The sequence below is a fragment of the Stegostoma tigrinum genome, chromosome 1, assembly GCF_030684315.1.
Source record: "Stegostoma tigrinum isolate sSteTig4 chromosome 1, sSteTig4.hap1, whole genome shotgun sequence".
Lineage (NCBI taxonomy): Eukaryota > Metazoa > Chordata > Chondrichthyes > Orectolobiformes > Stegostomatidae > Stegostoma > Stegostoma tigrinum.
This window is the reverse complement of record NC_081354.1, coordinates 119,652,159-119,674,937: the sequence shown is the minus strand read 5'-3', so window position 1 is coordinate 119,674,937 and position 22,779 is coordinate 119,652,159. Positions and strand designations below refer to the sequence as shown.

The following is a 22,779-nucleotide window of genomic DNA, read 5'->3' as shown; positions in this document are numbered from 1 at the left end:
TTGACCACAAATCAGGAGACCATACACTGTGGGATGCCTCCTCGTACAAAGTGACCAGGTAACTTTTCCAATCCCTGATATCTGCAGTGTCCGTAACCCAGCTCAAGATTACTAAAAGGCAGATTGAGATTACGAAATGGCTACATACAACATTATAAATGGTTAGAAAAGTTGGAACATAAGCAAGATAAAAGAACATAAATTAAAGGCAAATAGATGTGATTCCTGAGACATAATGAGGATCATTTGGACAGTGCCCGTGACTAACAAGAAAGTTTTGAAGAAAGCAGTCGCTCGATGACTTTTACAAGATAATAATGGGGAAGCAACCACTCTTTTGGCACGTATGTAGATGAGAGGAACTAGAAAGACTGGTTGTGAGTGTAGTGGTGGAACTAGAATGAAACTGAGGAAAATTATACACGAGGTGTGAAACTGGATGTACACAGCAGGCCAAGCAGCATCAGAGGAGCAGGAAGGCTTGACGTTTCGGGTCGGGACCTTTCTTCAGAAATGGGGGAGGGGAAGGGAATTCTGAAATAAATAGGCAGACGGAGAACGTGGATAGAAGATGGATAAAGGAGAAGATAGGATGAGAGGAGACGGACAGGTCAAAGAGGCACGGCTAAGGCCAGTGAAGGTGAATGTAGGTGGGGAGTTGGGGGAGATAGGTCAGTCCGGGGAGGACGGGCAGCTCGGGGTTGGGATGGGGTTAGTGGGTAGGGGATGGGCGTGCGGCTTGAGGTGGGAGGAATGGTTAGGGAGGCGGGGACGAGCTGGGCTGGCTTTGGCATGTGGAAGGGGAAGGGGAGATTTTGAAGCTTGTGAAGTCCACATTGATACCCTTGGGCTGCAGAGTTCCCAAGCGAAATAAGAGATGCTGTTCCTGCATCTTTCGGGTGGCGTCGTTGTGGCAATGCAGGAGGCCCAGGATGGACATGTTGTCTGAGGAGTGGGGGGATGGAATAGAAATGGTTCATGACTGGGAGGTGTAGTTGTTTGTTGCAAACAGCATAAATGTTCTGTAAAGCGTTTCCCAAGCCTCCGTTTGGTTTCCCCAATGTAGAGGAGGCCACAATGGGACAGCGGATACAGTACATAACATTGACAGATGTGCAGGTGAACATCTGTTTGATGTGAAAAGTCTTCCTAGGGCCTGGGATCGGGGTGAGGAGGGAGGTATAGGGACAGGTGTAGCACTTGCATCGGTTGCAGGGAAAATTGCCAGCTTGACAAATAGAGCAAGTTCAAAATTTGAGAACAGCACCAATGTGTTGACTGCTATGAAGGACCATGGAAGTTGGAGAACTTTGATCTGCAGAGCTGTATAACATAACATCTAGAGAAAAAGTTGGCTTCGCAGAATAATGCCAGCATATCAAGTAAAGAAGCTTTGCTTTTTTTCTGTTTTTCTCGTTTCTCCATTATTCTGTCCTGCCCTGCTTCTAAATATAATACCAGTTGATGCCAATTCAATTATTTTTAAAATTTGAATTGACAGATGTTTCTTAATCAACAGTATTAACAAACATTTTGAGGCCAAAGTGGGTATATATGGGCTTAGATTATGATGATCCATGACCTCATTGAGTCATGGTACCTGCTCAAAGGGTGAAATCACTTACTTTTGTTCTGAAGTTCTTATGAAATACTGCAATTGTCATTTTTGTTCTGCGGAAACCTAGAAATATTGTCTGTTTTATTTAGTGTATTCACCTTTGCATTTCTATGGTGTTTTACTGTCTCTCAATGTTTTAGAAATCCAAAAGAGTACTGCAATAGAAGAAAAACTTGGTCTACATTCAGTTCACTTGGAGAAATAATTAGCCTGTTGTCATAGCTGTCTACTTAAATGATTGTGAATGTAAGACTATCAAACTCATGACATTTAGAAAATGCATTTCTGTGAAATGTGTACATACAGAACTGGGCTAAAAGGCATAATTAAGGGCAGTTATAAACAAGAATCTGGTAGCGTTAACATGTAAAAATATTCTGTTATGTCTTTGCAATTCCAAAGCATATCCTGTTTACACACCATCTCTATACTGTAGGGATATTTTAAAATACTGACAATTTAGAAGTATTGATTTATATCTAATGTACTGTTCAGAAATCTTATTGTGAAAAATAATGATTTTCTGACTATGTGCCCCTTTCAAGAAGTAGTCCAGAGGTGCATTGCTTCCAATGTAGCAGTTCATTTTGTACAATATAATATGGAATTGAGATATTTGTGGGAAATTGAACATCTTGGAACTTATGAAAATGATTTTCTTTTGCTATAGGGAACTTTTATCACAGATTAAAATCATTAAATAAGAAAAGTGCAGCTTTTAAATTGTGTGCATTTGTGAAGTAAAATTACTATTGCTATGATACAGCAAGGAATTGAGAGTTCATCTGAGAAATCACTACTTCTACTGCCTCAATTAGGTACACAGTATTTCACATTTGTAATATTGCCGTTATTTGAGCAAGCTACCAATTAGGCAAGAGTTTATCTTGCTATATGTATAGAACTAAAAAAGATTATTTTATTAACATGCATTGTTAGGAATTTGGTAAAAGAATTGTTCTGTAATTATGTCAAAAAAAGTAGTCTGATCTCTAAAGAATATAAAGAATACTTACTTTTATCAGTGAGTAACAGGAGATTTTCCTAAAATATTCATGATTTAATAAATCAACGACCATGAATACATTTCACAGTTAAAACAGAAACTGATAAAATGCAAGCAAGTCAATCTGTACCTGCAAAACAAAACTAAATTTAAAATGTCTGGTGTAGCCTGTTATCAGTCACAATGGTCTATACTAAGCCAACCTATTTGCATTTTGCAGATGTCAATCACCCTTATTTGCATTTTATGCTTTAATTTTCAACAGATACTATTTTCCTTTCTCAAATAAAAATATTCTATCACAGCAGCATAAATTTTTTAACATGGTAGGAATAATTTGGCATACTTTACTGGTACTGCTATGGCTCAAGAAGACAACTGACCGCCACCTTTTCAAGGGCAATCATGGATGGGTGATAAGTGCTAGCCTAACCAGTGACATTCACATCCATTGAATATTTGTTTTAAAATCTGAAGTAATATGCTGAGTCAATTTTATTTCTATGCCCTGCATCATCCTTCACTCTGTTGAAAGCCTATTTGGAATGTACTGCAGTGGATGTTTTGTTTAGGATCCATATGAATGATTACACTGTAGTAGTGATATGCAAGTTTACTGAGAGAAAGAGAAAATACTTAGACGATTACACTGGCTTATCATGACACTTGGGAATATCTCAAAGTATTTAATTTGCAGTTGATTACTTTGAAGTGTAAATAGTTGTGGTAGAAGTCAATTTTAACATAACAAGATCTTCAAGCAGCAGCATAGAATTGGATAATTTGAGTTGGTGGTGTGACAAAAGGGGAGAAATTGGCCATGTCAAGAAAAGAACACATCCCTCCTTTTCACTTTATGCCTCTGGATCTTGCTGTTTGTACAGCTTCTGTGTAGCCGTCACATTGTATTCCTTGCTTTGTTCTATTACCCTTATGCACTTTGTATGGTATGATCTGCCTGTACTGCATGCAATGCAAAATTTTCGTTGCACCTGGTACATGTAACAATAATAAATCAAGTCAAATCAAATTTTTCATTTGTAGTTGAACCACTGGGACAGCAGTTAGGATCTCAATTTACCGTCACTTTTGAAGTAAGTTACATCCAATCGTACAACACAAAGTGTTACATGTGACTCGGTTGATTGGACTCTAGCATATGAGTCAGAGTTGTAAGGTTAAGCCCCACTCCAGGACTTCAGACCAAAAGTCAAGGTTGCCATTTCAATGCAGAATAAAGGAAGTGTGTTAATGCATTCTAGATTTCAAATGAGATGATGAAACCAAAGCCCAGCCTGCATTCTCTGGTTGATGTGAAAGATTTTATGGAAATCTTTGGAAGGACTGTGGCTCATGTTCCCACCATTGCAAATACCAGTTTTCAGCCAATTCAATTAATTCGATGTGATAATAAAAAAATAGCTGAAGGCTCTGGGTACAGTAAAGGCTAAGACTGCCAATAGCATCTCTGACATGCTTCAGAGCTAGTTGCACCCTAACCAAGTTGTTCTGGTACAGCTACTATGCTGGCATCTCCCAAACAATGTGGAAAACTGTCCACAAAAAGCAGGACAAATACTTTAGATCAGCCATTATCTGCTCATTGACAAGAGACAAAGGAGCTGCATTTCAAAGGTGAGGTGCAACTGCCCTTGACATTAAAGTGACATTTCATTGAGCATGAGAACAAGCAATTGCCAGAATTGAAATAATTGGCAATCAACTGAAAAAATTCCCACTAATTGATATCAAAGCTAATTTCTATCTGAATAAGGATTTTTTAAAATTAGTTTTGGAATCTTAGATGTGTTGGAATTAACGTTACATGTATTTTCTGAAACATTTTTTAAAATTTGCAGAGGCTAAAATACATTTCTGACTTGTATGATTGTAGCTTTTTGAATTCTTCCTCAATCCCTGCTTTGAGTCAATGACCAGCTCCTTTATTGTGCTGATGTTGATGGAGAGTTTGCTGTCTTTACACCAGGGTGTTAAGGACGCAATTTATTTTCATGAAATTTGATCAAACTGACAGTCAGAAACAATGTAAGATTCAGCTCTTTATTTTTGTTTTATATTCTGCAGTGAAATATTTATCCAACTCCATAATAACATTATAACAGTTCTGTTTAATTAACTGCAATTAATTCTTGAACTTTTTTGTCAAGTACTAATACAGATAACTTGAAATGCGGATTTTGAGTTTATAACCTTGTGGGTGATTTCTTATTCAATCTTTCATTGATGTTGATTAACTAGTGTAACAAATGGCTGTTGATGATTTCATAATTTGAAAGGTAATGTTGGATTGACTGACAGTATTCATAAAGTCAAATGAGGCATCAAACGAATTGATTGAGAGAGGCAAGACAAACATTTCTAGCATTTTCCCTTTCATCGCAGTCATTTGTGTAAAATGCTGTAGATCTGGAAGTTAATGTCTCATTTTAATACTCAACAAAGCTAAAGACCACAGTAAGATGACTTGTGAGATTAAGCAGAAGTAACTCCTGGTAAAATGTCCAAGCCAACAAATTCACTGCAATTGATTAGGCTCCTTGTTCCAACTCTTAATTATGCATCCTTCAAAAAAACTTTGACTTTTGAGATGGTATCAGTGATAATGGGAACTGCAGATGCTGGAGAATCCAAGATAATAAAATGTGAGGCTGGATGAACACAGCAGGCCCAGCAGCATCTCAGGAGCACAAAAGCTGACGTTTCGGGCCTAGACCCTTCTTCAGAGAGGGGGATGGGATGAGGGTTCTGGAATAAATAGGGAGAGAGGGGGAGGCAGACCGAAGGAGAGAAAAGATGATGGGTGGGGAGGAGAGTATAGGTGGGGAGGTAGGGAGGGGCTAGGTCAGTCCAGGGAAGACGGACAGATCAAGGAGGTGGGATGAGGTTAGTAGGTAGCAGATGGAGGTGTGGCTTGGGATGGGAGGAAGGGATGGGTGAGAGGAAGAACAGGTTAGGGAGGCAGAGACTGGTTGGACTGGATTTGGGATGCAGTGGGTGGAGGGGAAGAGCTGGGCTGGTTGTGTGGTGCAGTGGGGGGAGGGGACGAACTGGGCTGGTGTTGGGATGCGGTGGAGGAAGGGGAGCTTTTGAAGCTGGTGAAGTCCACATTGATACCATTGGGCTGCAGGGTTCCCAAGCGGAACATGAGTTGCTGTTCCTGCAACCTTCGGGTGGCATCATTGTGGCACTGCAGGAGGCCCATGATGGACATGTCATCTAAAGAATGGGAGGGGGAGTGGAAATGGTTTGCGACTGGGAGGTGCAGTTGGTTATTGCGAACCGAGCGGAGGTGTTCTGCAAAGCGGTCCCCAAGCCTCCGCTTGGTTTCCCCAATGTAGAGGAAGCCACACTGGGTACAGTGGATGCAGTATACCACATTTGCAGATGTGCAGGTGAACCTCTGCTTAATGTGGAAAGTCATCTTGGGGCCTGGGATAGGGGTGAGGGAGGAGGTGTGGGGGCAATTGTAGCATTTCCTGCGGTTGCAGAGGAAGGTGCTGGGTGTGGTGGGGTTGGAGGGCAGTGTGGAGCGAACAAGGGAGTCACGGAGAGAGTGGTCTCTCCGGAAGGCAGACGGGTGGGGATGGGAAAATGTCTTGGGTGGTGGGGTCGGATTGTAGATGGCGGAAGTGTCGGAGGATGATGCATTGTATCCGGAGGTTGGTGGGGTGGTGTGAGAACGAGGGGGATCCTCTTTGGGCGGTTGTGGCGGGGGCGGGGTGTGAGGGATGTGTTGCGGGAAATGCGGGGGACGCGGTCAAGGGCGTTTTCGACCACTGTGGGGGGGAACGTTGCAGTCCTTGAAGAACTTGGACATCTGGGATGTGCAGGAGTGGAATGCCTCATCGTGGGGGCGGAGGCGGAGGAATTAGGAATAGGGGATGGAATTTTTGCAGGAGGGTGGGTGGGAGGAGGTGTATTCTAGGTAGCTGTGGGAGTCGGTGGGCTTGAAATGGACATCGGTAACAAGCTGGTTGCCTGAGATGGAGACTGAGAGATCCAGGAAGGTGAGGGATGTGCTGGAAATGGCCCAGGTGAACTGAAGGTTGGGGTGGAAGGTGTTGGTGAAGTGGATGAACTGTTCGAGCTCCTCTGAGGAGCAAGAGGCAGCGCCGCTACAGTCATCAATGTACCGGAGGAAGAGGTGGAGTTTGGGGCCTGTGTAGGTGCGGAAGAGGGACTGTTCCACGTAACCTACAAAGAGGCAGGCATAGCTGGGGCCCATGCGGGTACCCATGGCCACTCTCTTAGTCTGTAGGAAGTTGGAGGAATCGAAAGAGAAGTTGTTGAGGGGGAGGACGAGTTCGGCTAGGCGGATGAGGGTGTCGGTGGAGGGGGACTGATCGGGCCTGCGGGACAGGAAGAAGCGGAGGGCCTTGAGGCCATCTGCATGCGGAATGCAGGTGTATGGGGACTGGATGTCCATGGTGAAAATGATGTGTTGGGGGCCAGGGAATTGGAAGTCCTGGAGGAGGTGGAGGGCATGGGTGGTGTCATGGACGTAGGTGGGGAATTCCTGGACCAAAGGGGAGAAAATGGAGTCCAGATAGGTGGAGATGAGTTTGGTGGGGCAGGAACAGGCTGAGACGATGGGTCGACCAGGGCAGGCAGGTTTGTGGATTTTGGGAAGGAGATAGAAACGGGCCGTGCGGGGTTGGGGAACAATGAGGTTGGAGGCTGTGGGTGGGAGGTCCCCTGAGGTGATGAGCTCATGAATGGTGTTGGAGATGATGGTTTGGTGCTCGGGTGTGGGGTCATGATAGAGGGGGCAGTAGGAGGTGGTGTCGGAGAGTTGGCGTCTGGCCTCGGCGATGTAGAGATCAGTGCGCCATACTACCACTGCGCCACCCTTGTCTGCGGGTTTGATGGTGAGGTTGGGGTTGGAGCGGAGGGCTGCCTGTTCTGTGGGGCAGAGGTTGGAGTGGGTAAGAGGGGTGGAGAGGTTGAGGCGGTTAATGTCTCGACGGCAGTTAGAGATGAAGAGGTCGAGGGAGGGTAGGAGGCCTGGGGGTGGTGTCCAGGAGGAGGACTTGTGTTGGAAGCGGGTGAAGGGGTCAGTGGAGGGAGGGTTAGACTCCCGGTTGAAGAAGTAGGCATGGAGGCGAAGGCGGCGGAAAAACTGTTCTATGTCCAATCGTGACTGGTATTCGTTGATGTGTGGTTCTATGTCCAGTCGTGACTGGTATTCGTTGATGGTGGGAATCCTGCAGCCCAATGGTATCAATGTGGACTTCACCAGTTTCAAAATCTCCCCTTCCCGCACCGCATCCCAAAACCAGCCCAGTTCGTCCCCTCCCCCCACTGCACCACACAACCAGCCCAGCTCTTCCCCTCCACCCACTGCATCCCAAATCCAGTCCAACCAGTCTCTGCCTCCCTAACCTGTTCTTCCTCTCACCCATCCCTTCCTCCCACCCCAAGCCACACCTCCATCTCCTACCTACTAACCTCATCCCACCTCCTTGACCTGTCCGTCTTCCCTGGACTGACCTAACCCCTCCCTACCTCCCCACCTATACTCTCCTCCCCAACCATCATCTTTTCTCTCCATCTTCGGTCCGCCTCCCCCCCTCCCTATTTATTCCAGAACCCTCAGCCCATCCCCCTCTCTGAAGAAGGGTCTAGGCCCGAAACGTCAGCTTTTGTGCTCCTGAGATGCTGCTGGGCCTGCTGTGTTCATCCAGCCTCACATTTTATTATCTTGACTTTTGAGATGTTGCTTTTTTGTTTATTTAATTTTTGCCTCCCTCAAAGATTCTCTTTGCTTGGCAGTTCATATTATTATTCTAATTAGTCATTTATTGTGTAAATTTGTGCAGAGTGGGTGCTGATGGTCTATTCATCCGTAGAGCACAGTTGAACCTTATCTTTAGTAGCACTGAAGATACTTTTGACATTGATACAATGGTTACCCAGTTGAAACAGAATAAGTATGCATGACAGTGTCAGGTCAGATGTGGTAAAAGTCTGCTGCGATACCCTACCTGATCATATGTTCTGCTGGCTCTTGTACCCAAGATTCCACTTTCAAGCTGTAAAGTCTTTAATATTTTGCCTGGTAAAGATGGCAAAATCTCAATCTTGCACAATAAGTATGGTCAGAAAAGTGCTATCCAAACTGAGTTACATCCAATTTTAAATCCATATTTGACAATAATCCATATAAATACATTTTGAACAATTACTTTACATATCAAATGCTGTGCTACTGTGTTGCTTCAAGCAACACTGTAAAATTGCATTATGATTTCAACCAATCTAAATGGACAGTTTTGGTGCTTAGGTTTATTTTGTGATCAGTTGTGTACATGATGCTTGCAGAAACCTAACTTCCTATCCATTTTGTCACAGTCACTGGGAATGTTGGTAAATTTCCAAGTGAGGACGCCGAGCAGCTGAATTGCTTAGTCCTGCTCCTAGTTCTTATAACTCTAGGAATAGTGGAGCTTGATTTCCAGAGCACCACTACAGTGAGTTTTTAGCAATATTACTCACGGTATTACCCTAGGAGCCCTAATTTTGTGCAGTAACTTCATACATAGTGTCTTGCTGGATATATTTTAAAAACCAAATCCATTTATCTACTTGTTTTCTTTTACCTATCTCCTAGTTACAACCTCAAAAAGTTCTGATTAGTACAGTACACTTTCAGTAACTGAGCTTCTGAGATGTGAATACAGATTCTCATTCCCAGCCTCCAACGAAAACATTCCAAAAGCTGTTGTCTGAAATTTCAGTGTCTTTGTTAGACATGCATTGAGCACTGTTTTCAGATGCTGGGAAGATCTGCTCGTATCAAATTGTGTGTTTCAACATTTCAACAAATTTCAACATCTCTGAAAACCTACCTGACATGAAGTGCAGGACAACAAAATGTGAGGCTGGATGAACACAGCAGGCCAAGCAGTATCTCAGGAGCACAAAAGCTGACGTTTCGGGCCTCGACCCTTCATCAGAGAGGGGGATGGGGTGAGGGTTCTGGAATAAATCGGGAGAGAGGGGGAGGCGGACCGAAGATGGGGAGAAAAGAAGATAGGTGGAGAGGAGAGTATAGGTGGGGAGGTAGGGAGGGGATAGGTCAGTCCAGGGAAGACGGACAGGTCAAGGAGGTGGGATGAGGTTAGTGGGTAGATGGGGGTGCGGCTTGGGGTGGGAGGAAGGGATGGGTGAGAGGAAGAACAGGTTAGGGAGGCGGAGACAGGTTGGACTGGTTTTGGGATGCAGTGGGTGGAGGGGAAGAGCTGGGCTGGTTGTGTGGTGCAGTGGGGGGAGAGGATGAACTGGGCTGGTTTAGGGATGCAGTTGGGGAAGGGGAGATTTTGAAACTGGTGAAGTCGTTGACATGAAGTGCACACACTCTTCTTGAAAGATTACCTCTTGGCTATTCCTGAACATTTAAGCACATATTGACAGAATGGAGGCTTGAAAACTTCAAGTGTGCGCAGCAATTTATAATATCATAACAAACAGGAGTAGCTTTCTCTGCCATTCAACGTATTTGTTACTGGTATTTGACATCGACTCCGTTTGTCGGTCCTATCTCTAGATCTCTTGATTCCCATAATATCTAAAAATCTGTTTTTGTCTTTCTTGAATATATTCAATGATGAGGTATCTACAGCTCTCTGGGGGAAAAAATTCTGAAGATTCATTTACTCTATTTGGTCCAAAATGGTCAACCCCTTATTCTGGAGTTTTTGAACTCCTAGTTCTAGACTCCCTAGCCAAGGGAACCATTGTCCGAACATCTGTCCTTTCAATTGTTTTATCATGTTGTTAGTTCAGCCCTCAGGATGAGTTGAGCAACACTGGCAAAGCTAGTACTTGTTGCCGATTTGTAACTGCCATTGAGATGTTGGTGATTAGCTAGCGTCTTAAACTGGTGCAGCCCACCAATGCAGTGTACTCAAATTGTTATTAGAAATGGAGTTGCAGGATTTTGACTTAGTGGTAATAAAGGAATAGCAATATATTTCCAAGTCAAGATTGGGTGTGAATTGAAGGGGAACTTGCAGGAGGTGTACATCATCTGTCCTTGTGCAAGCTCATTGAGGCTGCTTGTACATTTGGACATAACAAATCAGGAGTAAGTAATTCAGTCCCTCAAGCCTACTTTACCTTTCAGTAAGACTGTGGCTGATCTGTTCCCTCCTACCCCTGGCAACTTAACAACTACCAATCTACCAGTGCCTTAAAAAGGTTCAAGAACTCTTGTTCCGTCCCCTAGTTTTAACTTACTTGTGGGACTGGGCATCATTTGCTGAGCCAGCACTTATGACCCATCACTAGATTCCCTTGACAGAGTGGTTGTGAACCTTCTTGAACTGCTGCAGTCCATGTGCTGTAAGGCAGAGCCACAATGACATTAAGTAGGCAACTGCAGGATTTTGACACAGTCACCGGGAATGGTGATAAATTTCCAAGTCAGGACGCCGAGCGGCTGAATTGCTTAGTCCTGCTCCTAGTTCTTATAACTCTAGGAATAGTGGAGCTTGATTTCCAGAGCACCACTACAGTGAGTTTTTAGCAATATTACTCACGGTATTACTCTAGGAGCCCTAATTTTGTGCAGTAACTTCATACGTGATGTCTTGCTGGATACATTTTAAAAACCGAATCCATTTATCTACTTGTTTTCTTTTACTTATCTCCTAGTTACAACCTCAAAAAGTTCTGATTAGTACAGCACACTTTCAGTAACTGAGCTTCTGAGATGTGAATACAGATTCTCATTCCCAGCCTCCAACTAAAACATTGCAAAAGCTGATGTGTGAAATCTCAGTGTCTTTACTAGACATGCATTGAGCACTGTTTTCAGATGCTGGGAGGATCTGCTTGTGTCAAATTGTGTATGTAGATCTACATGTAAGAAGTTGTCGCAACAAAGCAGCCCTGCCAAGTCAGGCAGCCCATTCTTCGTTTTTAACCCCAAAGCCATTTCCCAGCTTCATCCTGAACATTTGTATGTGAACTTGACTTGAAGACCTATGTCTTTCACCTTTTTGGATATGAAACATAACAAGATAAATGTCTTTTTTTCCTCCAGGCATTGCATATGATTTGGAACAAAGTACTGATGTAAGAAATAGATTTAAAATACCATTAGAATGATAGAATGAGTTTTCATTCACTAATTTTGAGCTGAATTTGATTGTAAATAAATTGCCATTTTTGTCATAGTTTTACATTTTTGGCTTTGTTATTGAATGCTATTTAACACTGCATGCAGTCATTTCATTGTAATGCTGCTTGTACAGAATTTAGATGTTCGGAATAGATCATTTTCTCATTTCTGCGAGATTAAATTCCTTCACTGATCAACTCTGAGGATCTTACCCAAGATCAGTTTTATTCCACGTTGAAAATGTCATCGCTTCATTGTAAAATATTGTGCTGTCAATCTGTTTCTAAATCAACCAATTCTTTGACAGAACTTTTTTTCACTCTTTATTTAATCCATTTTTTAATCTTTTTTTTAGATACAGTTCAGTATTGGCCAAAAATTTAAAACGTCTAAATGAGAACTTATTTATCATCAAATTCAGCTTAAAATTATTGAATGAAAGCACAAGGGTGAATAGTAAGTCTTCTGATACCTTTCTAAGTGCCAGTTCACAAAACAACAATAATGAATTTATTGTTTTGGAGCTTACCACAGACCAAACCTAGTATTTGAAGGGAAGCAGAGAAGCTTCACTGGTTTGAGACAATCTCATCCCTTGACCAGCTTCACCAAAATAATTGTAACTGATCATTTGTCTTCAGTGTTGTTCAAGAATCAGTGTGTTTGAAGTTTCATTGAATGCATTTTATAGAATCATATAACACCGGAGACTATTTAATCCACCCTGTTCCAATCATGCAGATTTTTCCTTTTCAATGATCAAATTCCCTTTTTAATAATAAATTTGAATTTCCTTTCATCACCCTTTAAGACAATGCATTCTCGATCATAACAACCTGCTATATAACTCTCCTTATCTGCCCATTCCAGTTCTTTTGCAAAATACAGTCAGTCTAAGATTGCTGGCTGTCTTCCGCCCATTAGGTGAATCAGTTTATTCGAATCTACTGCCTCAAAATCACTCAAAATTTTGAACATCTCTATTAGATTTCCTGTCAACCTTTTCTGCTTTAAGGAAAAGAATTCCAACTTCTCTTATCTTCACATAATTGAAACACATTTACTTACCATGGAGCAACTTGAGAGTTCCTGACGATCTGACAACTGTTGTAGAAATGTTTTAGAACATAGAACATAGAACATAGAACAGTACAGCACAGAACAGGCCCTTCAGCCCACAATGTTGTGCCGACCATTGATCCTCATGGATGCACCCTCAAATTTCTGTGACCATATGCATGTCCAGCAGTCTCTTAAATGACCCCAATGACCTTGCTTCCACAACTGCTGCTGGCAACGCATTCCATGCTCTCACAACTCTCTGCGTAAAGAACCTGCCTCTGACATCCCCTCTATACTTTCCACCAACCAGCTTAAAACTATGACCCCTCGTGCTAGCCATTTCTGCCCTGGGAAATAGTCTCTGGCTATCGACTCTATCTATGCCTCTCATTATCTTGTATACCTCAATTAGGTCCCCTCTCCTCCTCCTTTTCTCCAATGAAAAGAGTCCGAGCTCAGTCAACCTCTCTTCATAAGATAAGCCCTCCAGTCCAGGCAGCATCCTGGTAAACCTCCTCTGAACCCTCTCCAAAGCATCCACATCTTTCCTATAATAGGGCGCCCAGAACTGGACGCAGTTTTGATGTACAAATTTGATCACATTTTTATGTTTAAAACCCATTGGTCTATGATTGCTTAAGATCAAATATCCTTTTTTCCTGTAAGTGCTACTTGTTCTTATTCACCAAGAAAAAGATTCTTCACAGTTGTAGAACAGGGGAATGTTTTCCCTGGTCGGGGATCTGGAGACTGTCAAGACCTAAGATCTAGTTTCTTCCTTTATTGTATATGGAATATATATTTAAAGAATAAAAATTCATTCATAATGATATGAATAAATAAGCATGTGATAAGTAATACAAGTAGTGAAAATTTATAAGAATTTGGTTACATTGACCAGCTTAAAGTAATAAAAGGAACATCGTAGCAAGGAACAAGAGTAGGCCATTAAGCCCCTCAATCCTGCTCAGCCATTCAATAAGAGTATAGTTGATCTGATTTTAACCTGAACTCTATATTTCTGCAGAACCTCAATAACCTTTCATCATCTTGGTTTTCAAAAATCTATCCACCTCTGCTTGAAAGAATGTAAAAATTCTGCATCCACTGCTGTTTGAAGAAGGGAATTCCAAAGACACTGAGGCCTCTGAAAGAAAGAAATGTTTCCTCATCTCTGTTTGAAATGGGTGTCCTCTTATGTTAAAACTATGACCCCTCGTTCTGTATTCTCCCACAAAAGGAAACAACCTTTCAATGTCCGAGATAATAAAATGGCTGGATGAACACAGCAGGCCCAGCAGCATCTCAGGAGCACAAAAGCTGACGTTTCGGGCCTAGACCCTTCATCCTTTCAATGTCCACCCAGTCAGGTCCCGTCAGGATCTTGTATGTTCAATTAAGCCACCTGTGATTCTTGTAAACTCCAGAGGATAGAAGGCCTAGCCAGTCTAGCCACTCCGCAAGACAATTTGGCCAAGCCAGGCGTTAGTCTCGTAACAAAAACTGAAATTGTTTGAGAAACTCAGCAGGTATGGCTGCACCTGTGGGAAGAAAGCTGTATTAACATTTGAGTCTGGTGACTCTTCATCAGAATGGCAAGTCTAATGAACTTTCTCTAAACTGCTTCCAACGCATTAAACATTCTTCTGCAAGTATGGTGATCTGTATTGTACACAGTATGCCAGATGGAGCCTCACCACCTTTACCAAATATTTAATTTTTGGAATACTATTTTTAAACTTAGCTTTAAAATGTTATATTTTTACTTCTGTATGATTGTGTTGTGACAGAATTGACATATGGGTTATCCTCATTCCCGCAACAAGTTTCCTAACTATTTAAAAGTAAAGTTTTTTTTCCTATTCATTCGTCGGATGTGGGCATTGCTGGCTGGCCAGCATTCCTTGCCCATTCCTGGTTGCCCTTGAGAAGGTGCTGATGAGCTGCCGCCTTGAACCGCTGCAGTCCTCCTGCTGTGAGTTGTCCCACAATGCTATTGGGAGGGAATCCCAGGATTTTGTCTCAGCAACAGTGAAGGAACAGCAAAATATTTCCAAGTCAGGATGGTAAGTCACTTGAAGGCGGTGGTGTTCCCATTTATCTGCTGCCTTTATCCTTCTAGATGGAAGTGGCCGTGAGTTGGGAAGGTGCTGTCTGAGGATCTTGGGTGAATTTCTGCAGTGCATCTTGTAGATAGTACACACTGCTGCTACTGAGTGTCAGTGGTGGAGGGAGAGGATACTTGTGCATGTAGTGCCAATCAAGCGGGCTGCTTTGTCATCGATGATGTCAAGCTTCTTCAGTGCTGTTGGTGCTGCATTTATCCAGGCAAGCCAGAAGTATTCCATCACACTCTTGACTTGTGCCTTGTAGATAGTGGACAGGCTTTGAGGAGTCAGGAGGTGAGTTACTCGCCACAGTATTCTGAACTTCTGACCTGCTGTGTAGTCACTGTGTTTGTGTAGTGAGTCCAGTTGAGTTTCTGATCAATGGTAACCCCCAGGATGTTGATAATGGGGAAGTCAGTGATGGTAACACTATTGAATGCCATGGGGCGATGGTTAGATTGCCTCTTACTGGTGATGGTCATTGCCTGGCATTTGTGTGGCACAAATGTCACTTGCCACTTGTCAGTCCAAGCCTGGATATTGTCCAGATCCTGTTGCATGTGAACATGGACTGCTTCAGTATCTGAGGAGTCACGAATGGTGCTGAATATTGTGCAATTGTGCAACATTTGTGACCATTTAACATTGATATTGTTACTGGTAAGAAAATTTACAACAGTATTGTTAATGCTCATCTTGCAATCTAATAAACAAAGTCAACAGTGTCAGAATATTGTGAACAGCTTTTGGCTCCTTTATCGAAGGAAAGACATCTTGATATTGGAGGAAATCCAGAGAAGGTTCAGTCGATTGGTCTGGGTATAGAGGGATTTTCTTATGAGGTGAATTTGAGTAGGTAGTGGCTGTATTCTTTTGTAGTTTAGTAGAATGAAAAGTGAATCTCATTGAAGCCTATAAGATTCACTGGGGACTTGTTAGTGTTGATGTACAGCCATTGCTTCCCCATGTGGAAGAGTCTTGGACCAGAGGGCATAATCCCAGAGTAAGTGGTTACTATTGGAGACAGAGTTGAGGAGGAATTTCTTCTCACAGTGGGTAGAAAGTCTCTGCAATTCTTTGTTGTCGAGAACCATTCAAGGTTGAAGTTTTTAATCAGTAAAGGAGTCAAGAGATATGGTGAAAAGGCGTGAAAGTGTTAAGGATTATCAGATCAGCCATGATTTCATTAACTGCCAGAGCAGACTCAATGGGCCAGGTGGCCTACTTTTGCTGTTACATCTCGTGATCTCTCTATGGTTTTGTAGATGCAATGGAAGGAAGATTCTAGTACACTATCCTGAGGTTGTTGTCTAGTTCTTGTACTTTGTGATTCCTGCCTGATAACGGAGGTTCAAACTGAAAAGGTTATTTCCAACTGGATGATGTGGGCTCCATGGTGAGCAGTCACAAGTTGATGACCCCTGAGTCATGGGGAGGGCAGAGAAAGAGCCTTAGAAACTTCCAATTAGTGCCATTGTTTTAGAGTGCATGTTTACTACCACGATGTGCCTCAAGGTTACTTTTATCAGATGAATGATTAGTTCCTTAATTTCACACTGCATAAACTTGTCATTGTTACATAATCAATGTCAGGGACTGCTAATTAAATTGTTTCTTGTTTCCTATTCTCTATCGTAATTTTACTTTGTAATAAGGAGCAAGAGTTCATTCAAAGTTATTGTAGAGTTACATCTGTTTCACCCTGTCTGTAGGATGTGTTTTCAAGAAGATTGTACAGAACCAAGTATACTTGATATATATTTCTTAACTGGTAGTCAGTGCTTTCCAGAAATATTCTCAAATTTAGTAATTAATATACCATCTTTGCCAAGTTTATAAAATAAATTGGAGAAATTCTCGATGAGCATTATTGACTTAAACTGGGATAGAATAAGTTGCATCCAAGATATGCTTCACCAAGTGACAGTGTGTTGAGTTTCCCATAACTGTTACCATTTTGCATTTTTAAGCAGATGTTCTGGAGTACTTAGGACTCGAAGGATATTATATGGTAGCCATTACAGAAATCCAGCTACAAATTAGGCATGATTGGAGGCTAAAAATATTTCAGGCTACAGAATTCAGGAATATTGAAAAAGAGGACGAGTAATAGCATTGACAAAAGTTATAGCTACAGCCAAAGAAGAAAATGAGTTTGGTGAGGCTGTGGGAGCAAAATGGATATTACTTGAAAGTCTTACAGGAGTTGTTTACTTAATCCCTGATGGAAATGATATAGGAAAGCTGTGTGTAAATTGAAGCATAGACAGATAAAATAATGGAGGATGTGTGCTTGTTAAAGACTGCAAGTGACACTGCATGAAGTGTGGGTAGAAAAAGCATCATTGGCTTTTTATCGAGGTGGAGAGTGAGATTGTTGATTCGGAGACTAGAGTACTGAACCTTAATAAAGGAAACCATGAGGATGTGAGGCATGAGTTGGCCTTGATAAATTGCTGAGAGCTATTTAAAGGGATGACAGCGGATAGGCAGTGCAAACATTCAATGAACATATGGGGGAACATCAACAACTGTTTATTCCTGTCTGTCGCAAAATCAAAATGAGTAAGATGGCCAATCCGTGGCTTTCAAAGGGAATAAGAAATAGTATCTCTTCCAAGGAAAATAATACCTCTGAGGATTGGGAGCAGTTTAGAATTCAGCAAAGAAGGACCAAGGATTGATTAAGAGGAGGAAAATAGAGTACAAAGGTAAGCTTGCAAGGAAGATAAAGACTGATACTAAGAGTTTCTATCGGTAGGTGAAGAGAAAGAGATCGGTAAACACAAATGTAGGTCCCCTACAAACAGAAACAGGGGAGTATATAATAGGGGACAAAGAAATGGCCGAGGAACAGAATACATACTTTTGGTTCTGTCTTCACAAAAGAGGACACAAATCAGACACAGATAACAAAGTGTGGAGCTGGATGAACACAACAGGCCAAGCAGCATCTCAGGAGCACAAAAGCTGACGTTTCGGGCCTAGACCCTTCATCACAAGCCAGACACCAGAATTGTTGGAGGGTGCAAGATTTAGCGAGAGGGAAGAACGGAGAGAGATCAGTATTAGTAAAGAGATGGTTCTGGGAAAATTGTTGGGATTGAAGGCCGATAAATACCCAGCGCCTGATAATCTTCATCCGAGAGTATTTAAGGAAGTAGCTCTAGAAATAGTGGATGCATTGGTGATCATCGTTCAGAATTCTGTAGACTCTGGGATAGTCCCTGCAGATTGAAGGGTGGCTAATGTCGCTCCAACATTCAAATCGGGAGGTAGGGAGAAAACAGGGATTATCGACTAGTGAGTCTAATATCGGTAGTCAGGAAAATTCTTGAACCCATTGTCAAGGATTTTATATCAGAGCATTTAGAAAGCAGTGGCAAGATCAGACAGAGTCAGCATGGATTTATGAAGGGGAAATCATGCTTGACAAATCTGTTGGAATTATGTGAAGATGTAACTCGTAAAGTTGACAAGGGGGAGCCAGTCGATATAGTTTATTTGGACTTTCAGAAAGCATTTGACAAAATCCCACATAAGAAATTAATGTGCAAGCTTAAAGTGCATGGGATTGGGGAAGTGTATTGTGATGGATAGAGAGCTTGGCAGAGAGAAAACAAAGAGTCGGAATTAATGGGGCCTTGTCAAATTGGCAGGCTAGTGGAGTGCCACAGGGATCTTTGCTGGCACCCCAGCTAATTACTATATATTATATATATAATGACTTGGATGAGGGAACAAAATGTAACATCTCCAAGTTTGCAAATGATACTAAGTTGGATGAGAGGGTGAACTGTGAAGAGGATGCCGAGATCCTTCATGTTCTCGACAGGTTAGGTGAGTGGGCATATCATTGGCAGATGCAGCATAATTTGGAAGTAATATAGTTTCGGAAGCAAAAGCAAGAAGGCAGATTACTACCTGAATGGCTGTAAACTGCGAGAGGGGCATGTGCAGTGGGACCTGGGTGTTCTTGAGCACCAGTCTCTGAAGGTAAGCGTGCAGATGCAGCTGGCAGCAAAGAAGGCAAATGATACGTTGGCCTTTATTGCGAGAGATTTTGAGTACAGGAGCAGGTATGTGTTGCAGTTACGCGGGGCCTTGGTGAGGCCACATCTGGAATATTATGTGCAATTTCAGTCTCCTTTTCTGAGGAAGAGTGCTCTTGCTCCCAAGAGAGTGCAGCAAAGCTTTACCAGGTTGATTCCGGGGATGGCGGTTCTGACATACAAGGAGAGATTGACTAGGTTGGGGATGGTCTTCGCTAGAGTTCAGATGAATGCGGGGGAATCTCATAGAGACTTATTAAATTCTAATAGACCTGGACAGGGTAGATGCAGGGAGGATGATCCCGACAGTAGTGTGTCCAGAACCAGGGGTCACAGCCTGAGGATTCGGAGTAGGTGATTTGGTGCGGAGATAAAGAGACATTTCTTCACCCAAAGAGTGGTAAGCCTGTGGAATTAATTACTACAGGAAGTAGTTGATGCCAAAACATTGAATATATTCAAGAGGAGACTAGATATAGCACTTGGGCAGATAGGATCAAAGGTTATGGGGAGGAAGCAGGATTAGGCTATTGAGTTAGACATCAGCCATGATCGTGAAGAATGGCAGAGTAGGCTCGAAGGGCCAAATGGCCTCCTCCTCCTGTTATCCTCTATGTTTCTATGTTTTAATGTCTAATCTTCATCTTTAACCATTATCCTCAGCTAGGAAGGCAAGGTAGCCGGGTTGCTCTTGTGCAAAGTAGTAGATGAATTGCATGAAAGCTGCACAAAGTAAGTTTGCTTCTAATTTCCATTTTATCTGGAAAATGTCGATCCTTGAGTCAGCAGTTTTTTTTAAATATAGCTTCACCAAGGTTGGTGATGGATCTGAAGTGCCATTACATATTTGGTTCACAGATAGCAGCTTGAAGTTTCTTAAATTTTTAAATACATTCGTGCATCCATTAATTTGCATAAATTACAATGAATTATGCCTCCAATTTCTTTAATATATTCTGAGTGAAGAAAGTATGATTTTAAAAAGAATTAGTGACTGTTGTATTGATTGATATGTTTCCAGGTCCAAATCAGTTTTCTACTCGGAAAACATTTAACACAAACCGCTGCAGTAATTGAATTCTCAAAGTTTTCTAGAAACTTAGCAAATTATCTGGGACTTGATGGGGAAATTGAGGCACGTTGCCTAAGCATATTGGCTGGTTGGTAGACCAAGCAAGTAGGGACGATGTTAGGCTGATCTGGAAGCCTGTTCGACCATTTTGTTAGATCATAGCTCATGTCATCCACCTTTTATTTGGCTTGTGTTGATTACCTTACTTAACAAAATCTCAGCACCATTTAATGGATCTTATTGAATAGATCCCTAAAAACATAGATAAAATGGTTCTTGTAACTTAATAAAGCAACATTGGTATGAAATTTATAAATTAGCCCATTGTCAATCATAACAGCTTGAAAAAAGCTTGCATTTGAAGTCACTTGATGGTCAAATGAGCAGCATGGAAATCAGTTCATCTTTAATAATGTCCAGGTGATACTTCTACAAAAGGAACTTTTGTTTAAAATGTTTCATTCAGCTAGTGCACTTCAGTACAAGACTTGCAGTGTTTGACAATAATGCCAACACTAACATTTTTGCATGCAAGTAAGAATTCAGTGCCCCCAAAAAAAGTATTATGTCATGCTTTGCAAGCAGCCTGGAAACATCACTGTTAAGTGAATTGACAAGTAGCAGATGCAGTAGCTGTATTATGTGAAGAATAAAGGAAGAATGTGTTGCCTGTGCTAATCATTGTGGTTTTTATTTAATTCCTGCAGCTCGCATTGAAGGACCCAGTACACAGTGTGTCGCTGCAGCAATTTGTCTACGAGAAGCTAAAGGCACAGCAAGAGTTACTTGGAGAACAAGGATTCCAGAGTCTGATAGAATCTGTGGACACTGAAGTTATCAGACAACTGCAAGGGTTTTTACAAAAATTGTGAAAAGAAATTTCCTTTAGTTGAAGAAATGGAATTATATCCTTACAGCAAATACGCCAGAGCTTCCAACAACAGAGTGACAGTAGCCCTCACATACAATCTGACGTAGTATCCTAAAGAAAAAAATCAAGTTAAACATTATTTTGAACTGTACTTAAAAATAACCAATGTAGTTTGAGGCAACTCACTGGGGGTAAAAAGCTCTGAGATTCTTGTAGCTTTATTGTTCATTGTATTTGAATACAAGGGAAAGTTTTTTTTCTTTTAGTATTATTTGAAAGATTACAGAAACTTACAGGGTGTAACCACAGAAGACAGTTTGTGTGATATCAAGAACATGGTAATTGATGAAAATTGAGCTTTTGGAGCAAAAATGATTTTGCTGTGTCCCAGTACATTTTAGCTCCAGCTGCAAAGCCTGCAGCTTTGTTTCATACATTATATTAACCAATTCACAGATAATGTGTATTTAATGCACATATATAAACATTGAGAATTGTCTAGATTAAACTTTGCCAAAGTCTGGGGTATATGTTGCCTTACTGTATTTTATTGACCTTACCTCAACTAAAAACTTACCTTCCAGCATTTTGAGTTTTTAAGCAATTATCAAATGATAAATTAGTCCTTGCCAAACCCAAGTACACCTTTTAAATATAAATTTCAATCTACATGTTTCAGATCCAGAGTTCCTCGTGGTTTTTCTGTTGAGATATATCATAGACCTTGAGCATTGACCAACATTCAGTTTTCCAACTAATTACAAAATGCTTTAAGAACAACAACCAGTGAAAACAATAAAGCATTTATTTAGCAAATGCTGTTGAAATGGGTTTTTGTTCAGTGTGAAATCCTGATACGCTGTTTGACCTTGTCTGTCAAGACACAGCATAGATATTTAATGAAGAGTGAAAGGCATGAAAAGTTTTGCATACAAAATGGAACTTTTGAACCAGCAAACATTCAGTACACTTAATTTAAGTTCACTTCATTTTGCCAGTGTGACAAAGCACAGCAGAACTTTGTAGCGAGGATCTTAGGATAGCATTGTCGCTGCAAGCACCTGTCACATTGAGAGACTGAGAATCTCTCAGCATTTAATTGCTTAAATAGAATGAGTATTTAATAGAAATCTGTATATGCTGAAGTTTGAGGTTCCTATATTTTATTCCATGTGTGACCTCTGAAGTCTCTGGTTGCTACAGATAGTAAGTGGTGCAAACTGACAGGAATAAATGATAGAAATGAAACAATTAAGTAGTGAGTAATCAGGATAAAAATTCAGTTCAGCAAGGTTGACTAGCTGCAGAAAGAAAACAAGGCAACCAGCAGAGCTGACTGTTTGTACATGGGAACCAGGATTGGCAGATAGCTGTAATCAGATGGAGTTTTTTTGAGGACTCCGGGTAGAGCCAGCTTTTTTATCATGGGATTAGAGGCGCCTCTAGCCCAAGTCATTAGCCATCAAGGACTCTGTATATCTCCAGTATAAAACTAAACTTTGCAATCCCACAGTTGATAACTGACCTAACAGTCAAAATAATTGATGAATGAGGGATGAAAGGCCAGAACATGGGTAAGCAGCAACTTTATGAACATTTATCCCTGTATTGGGTGATGGTGGCAATTAGATTGTCGGTGATATGGAAGTATAAGTTATAATAAAAATGGGTATTTTCAGAGAATGATCAAGAGTTTGATCCAGATAATGCAGCTACATATAATCATGACTGATACCCAGGGCATAAATGTGGCAATTTAACTCTCAGTTATACCTTCAAAATTATTCTTAGGCTGCTGTTAAAAATCAGGCCTTGCTTGTGATGAATAAAGTTTCATCATCGTTA

The 22,779-nt window shown here is 41.5% G+C and overlaps 1 protein-coding gene across 2 annotated transcripts in view; it reads left to right on the top strand.

Annotated features, from left to right (window-relative positions):
- Positions 1 to 21,462, top strand: part of ipo11 (importin 11) — a 417,913-nt gene extending 396,451 nt beyond the window's left edge. For both annotated transcript variants that reach the window (XM_048538184.1, XM_048538176.1), the window contains one exon: positions 20,771 to 21,462. In XM_048538184.1, the coding sequence (XP_048394141.1) occupies positions 20,771 to 20,935 (165 nt within the window). In that variant the 3' untranslated portion in view covers positions 20,936 to 21,462. The remainder of the gene's footprint in view (positions 1 to 20,770) is intronic.
- Positions 21,463 to 22,779: the final 1,317 nt, after the last annotated feature.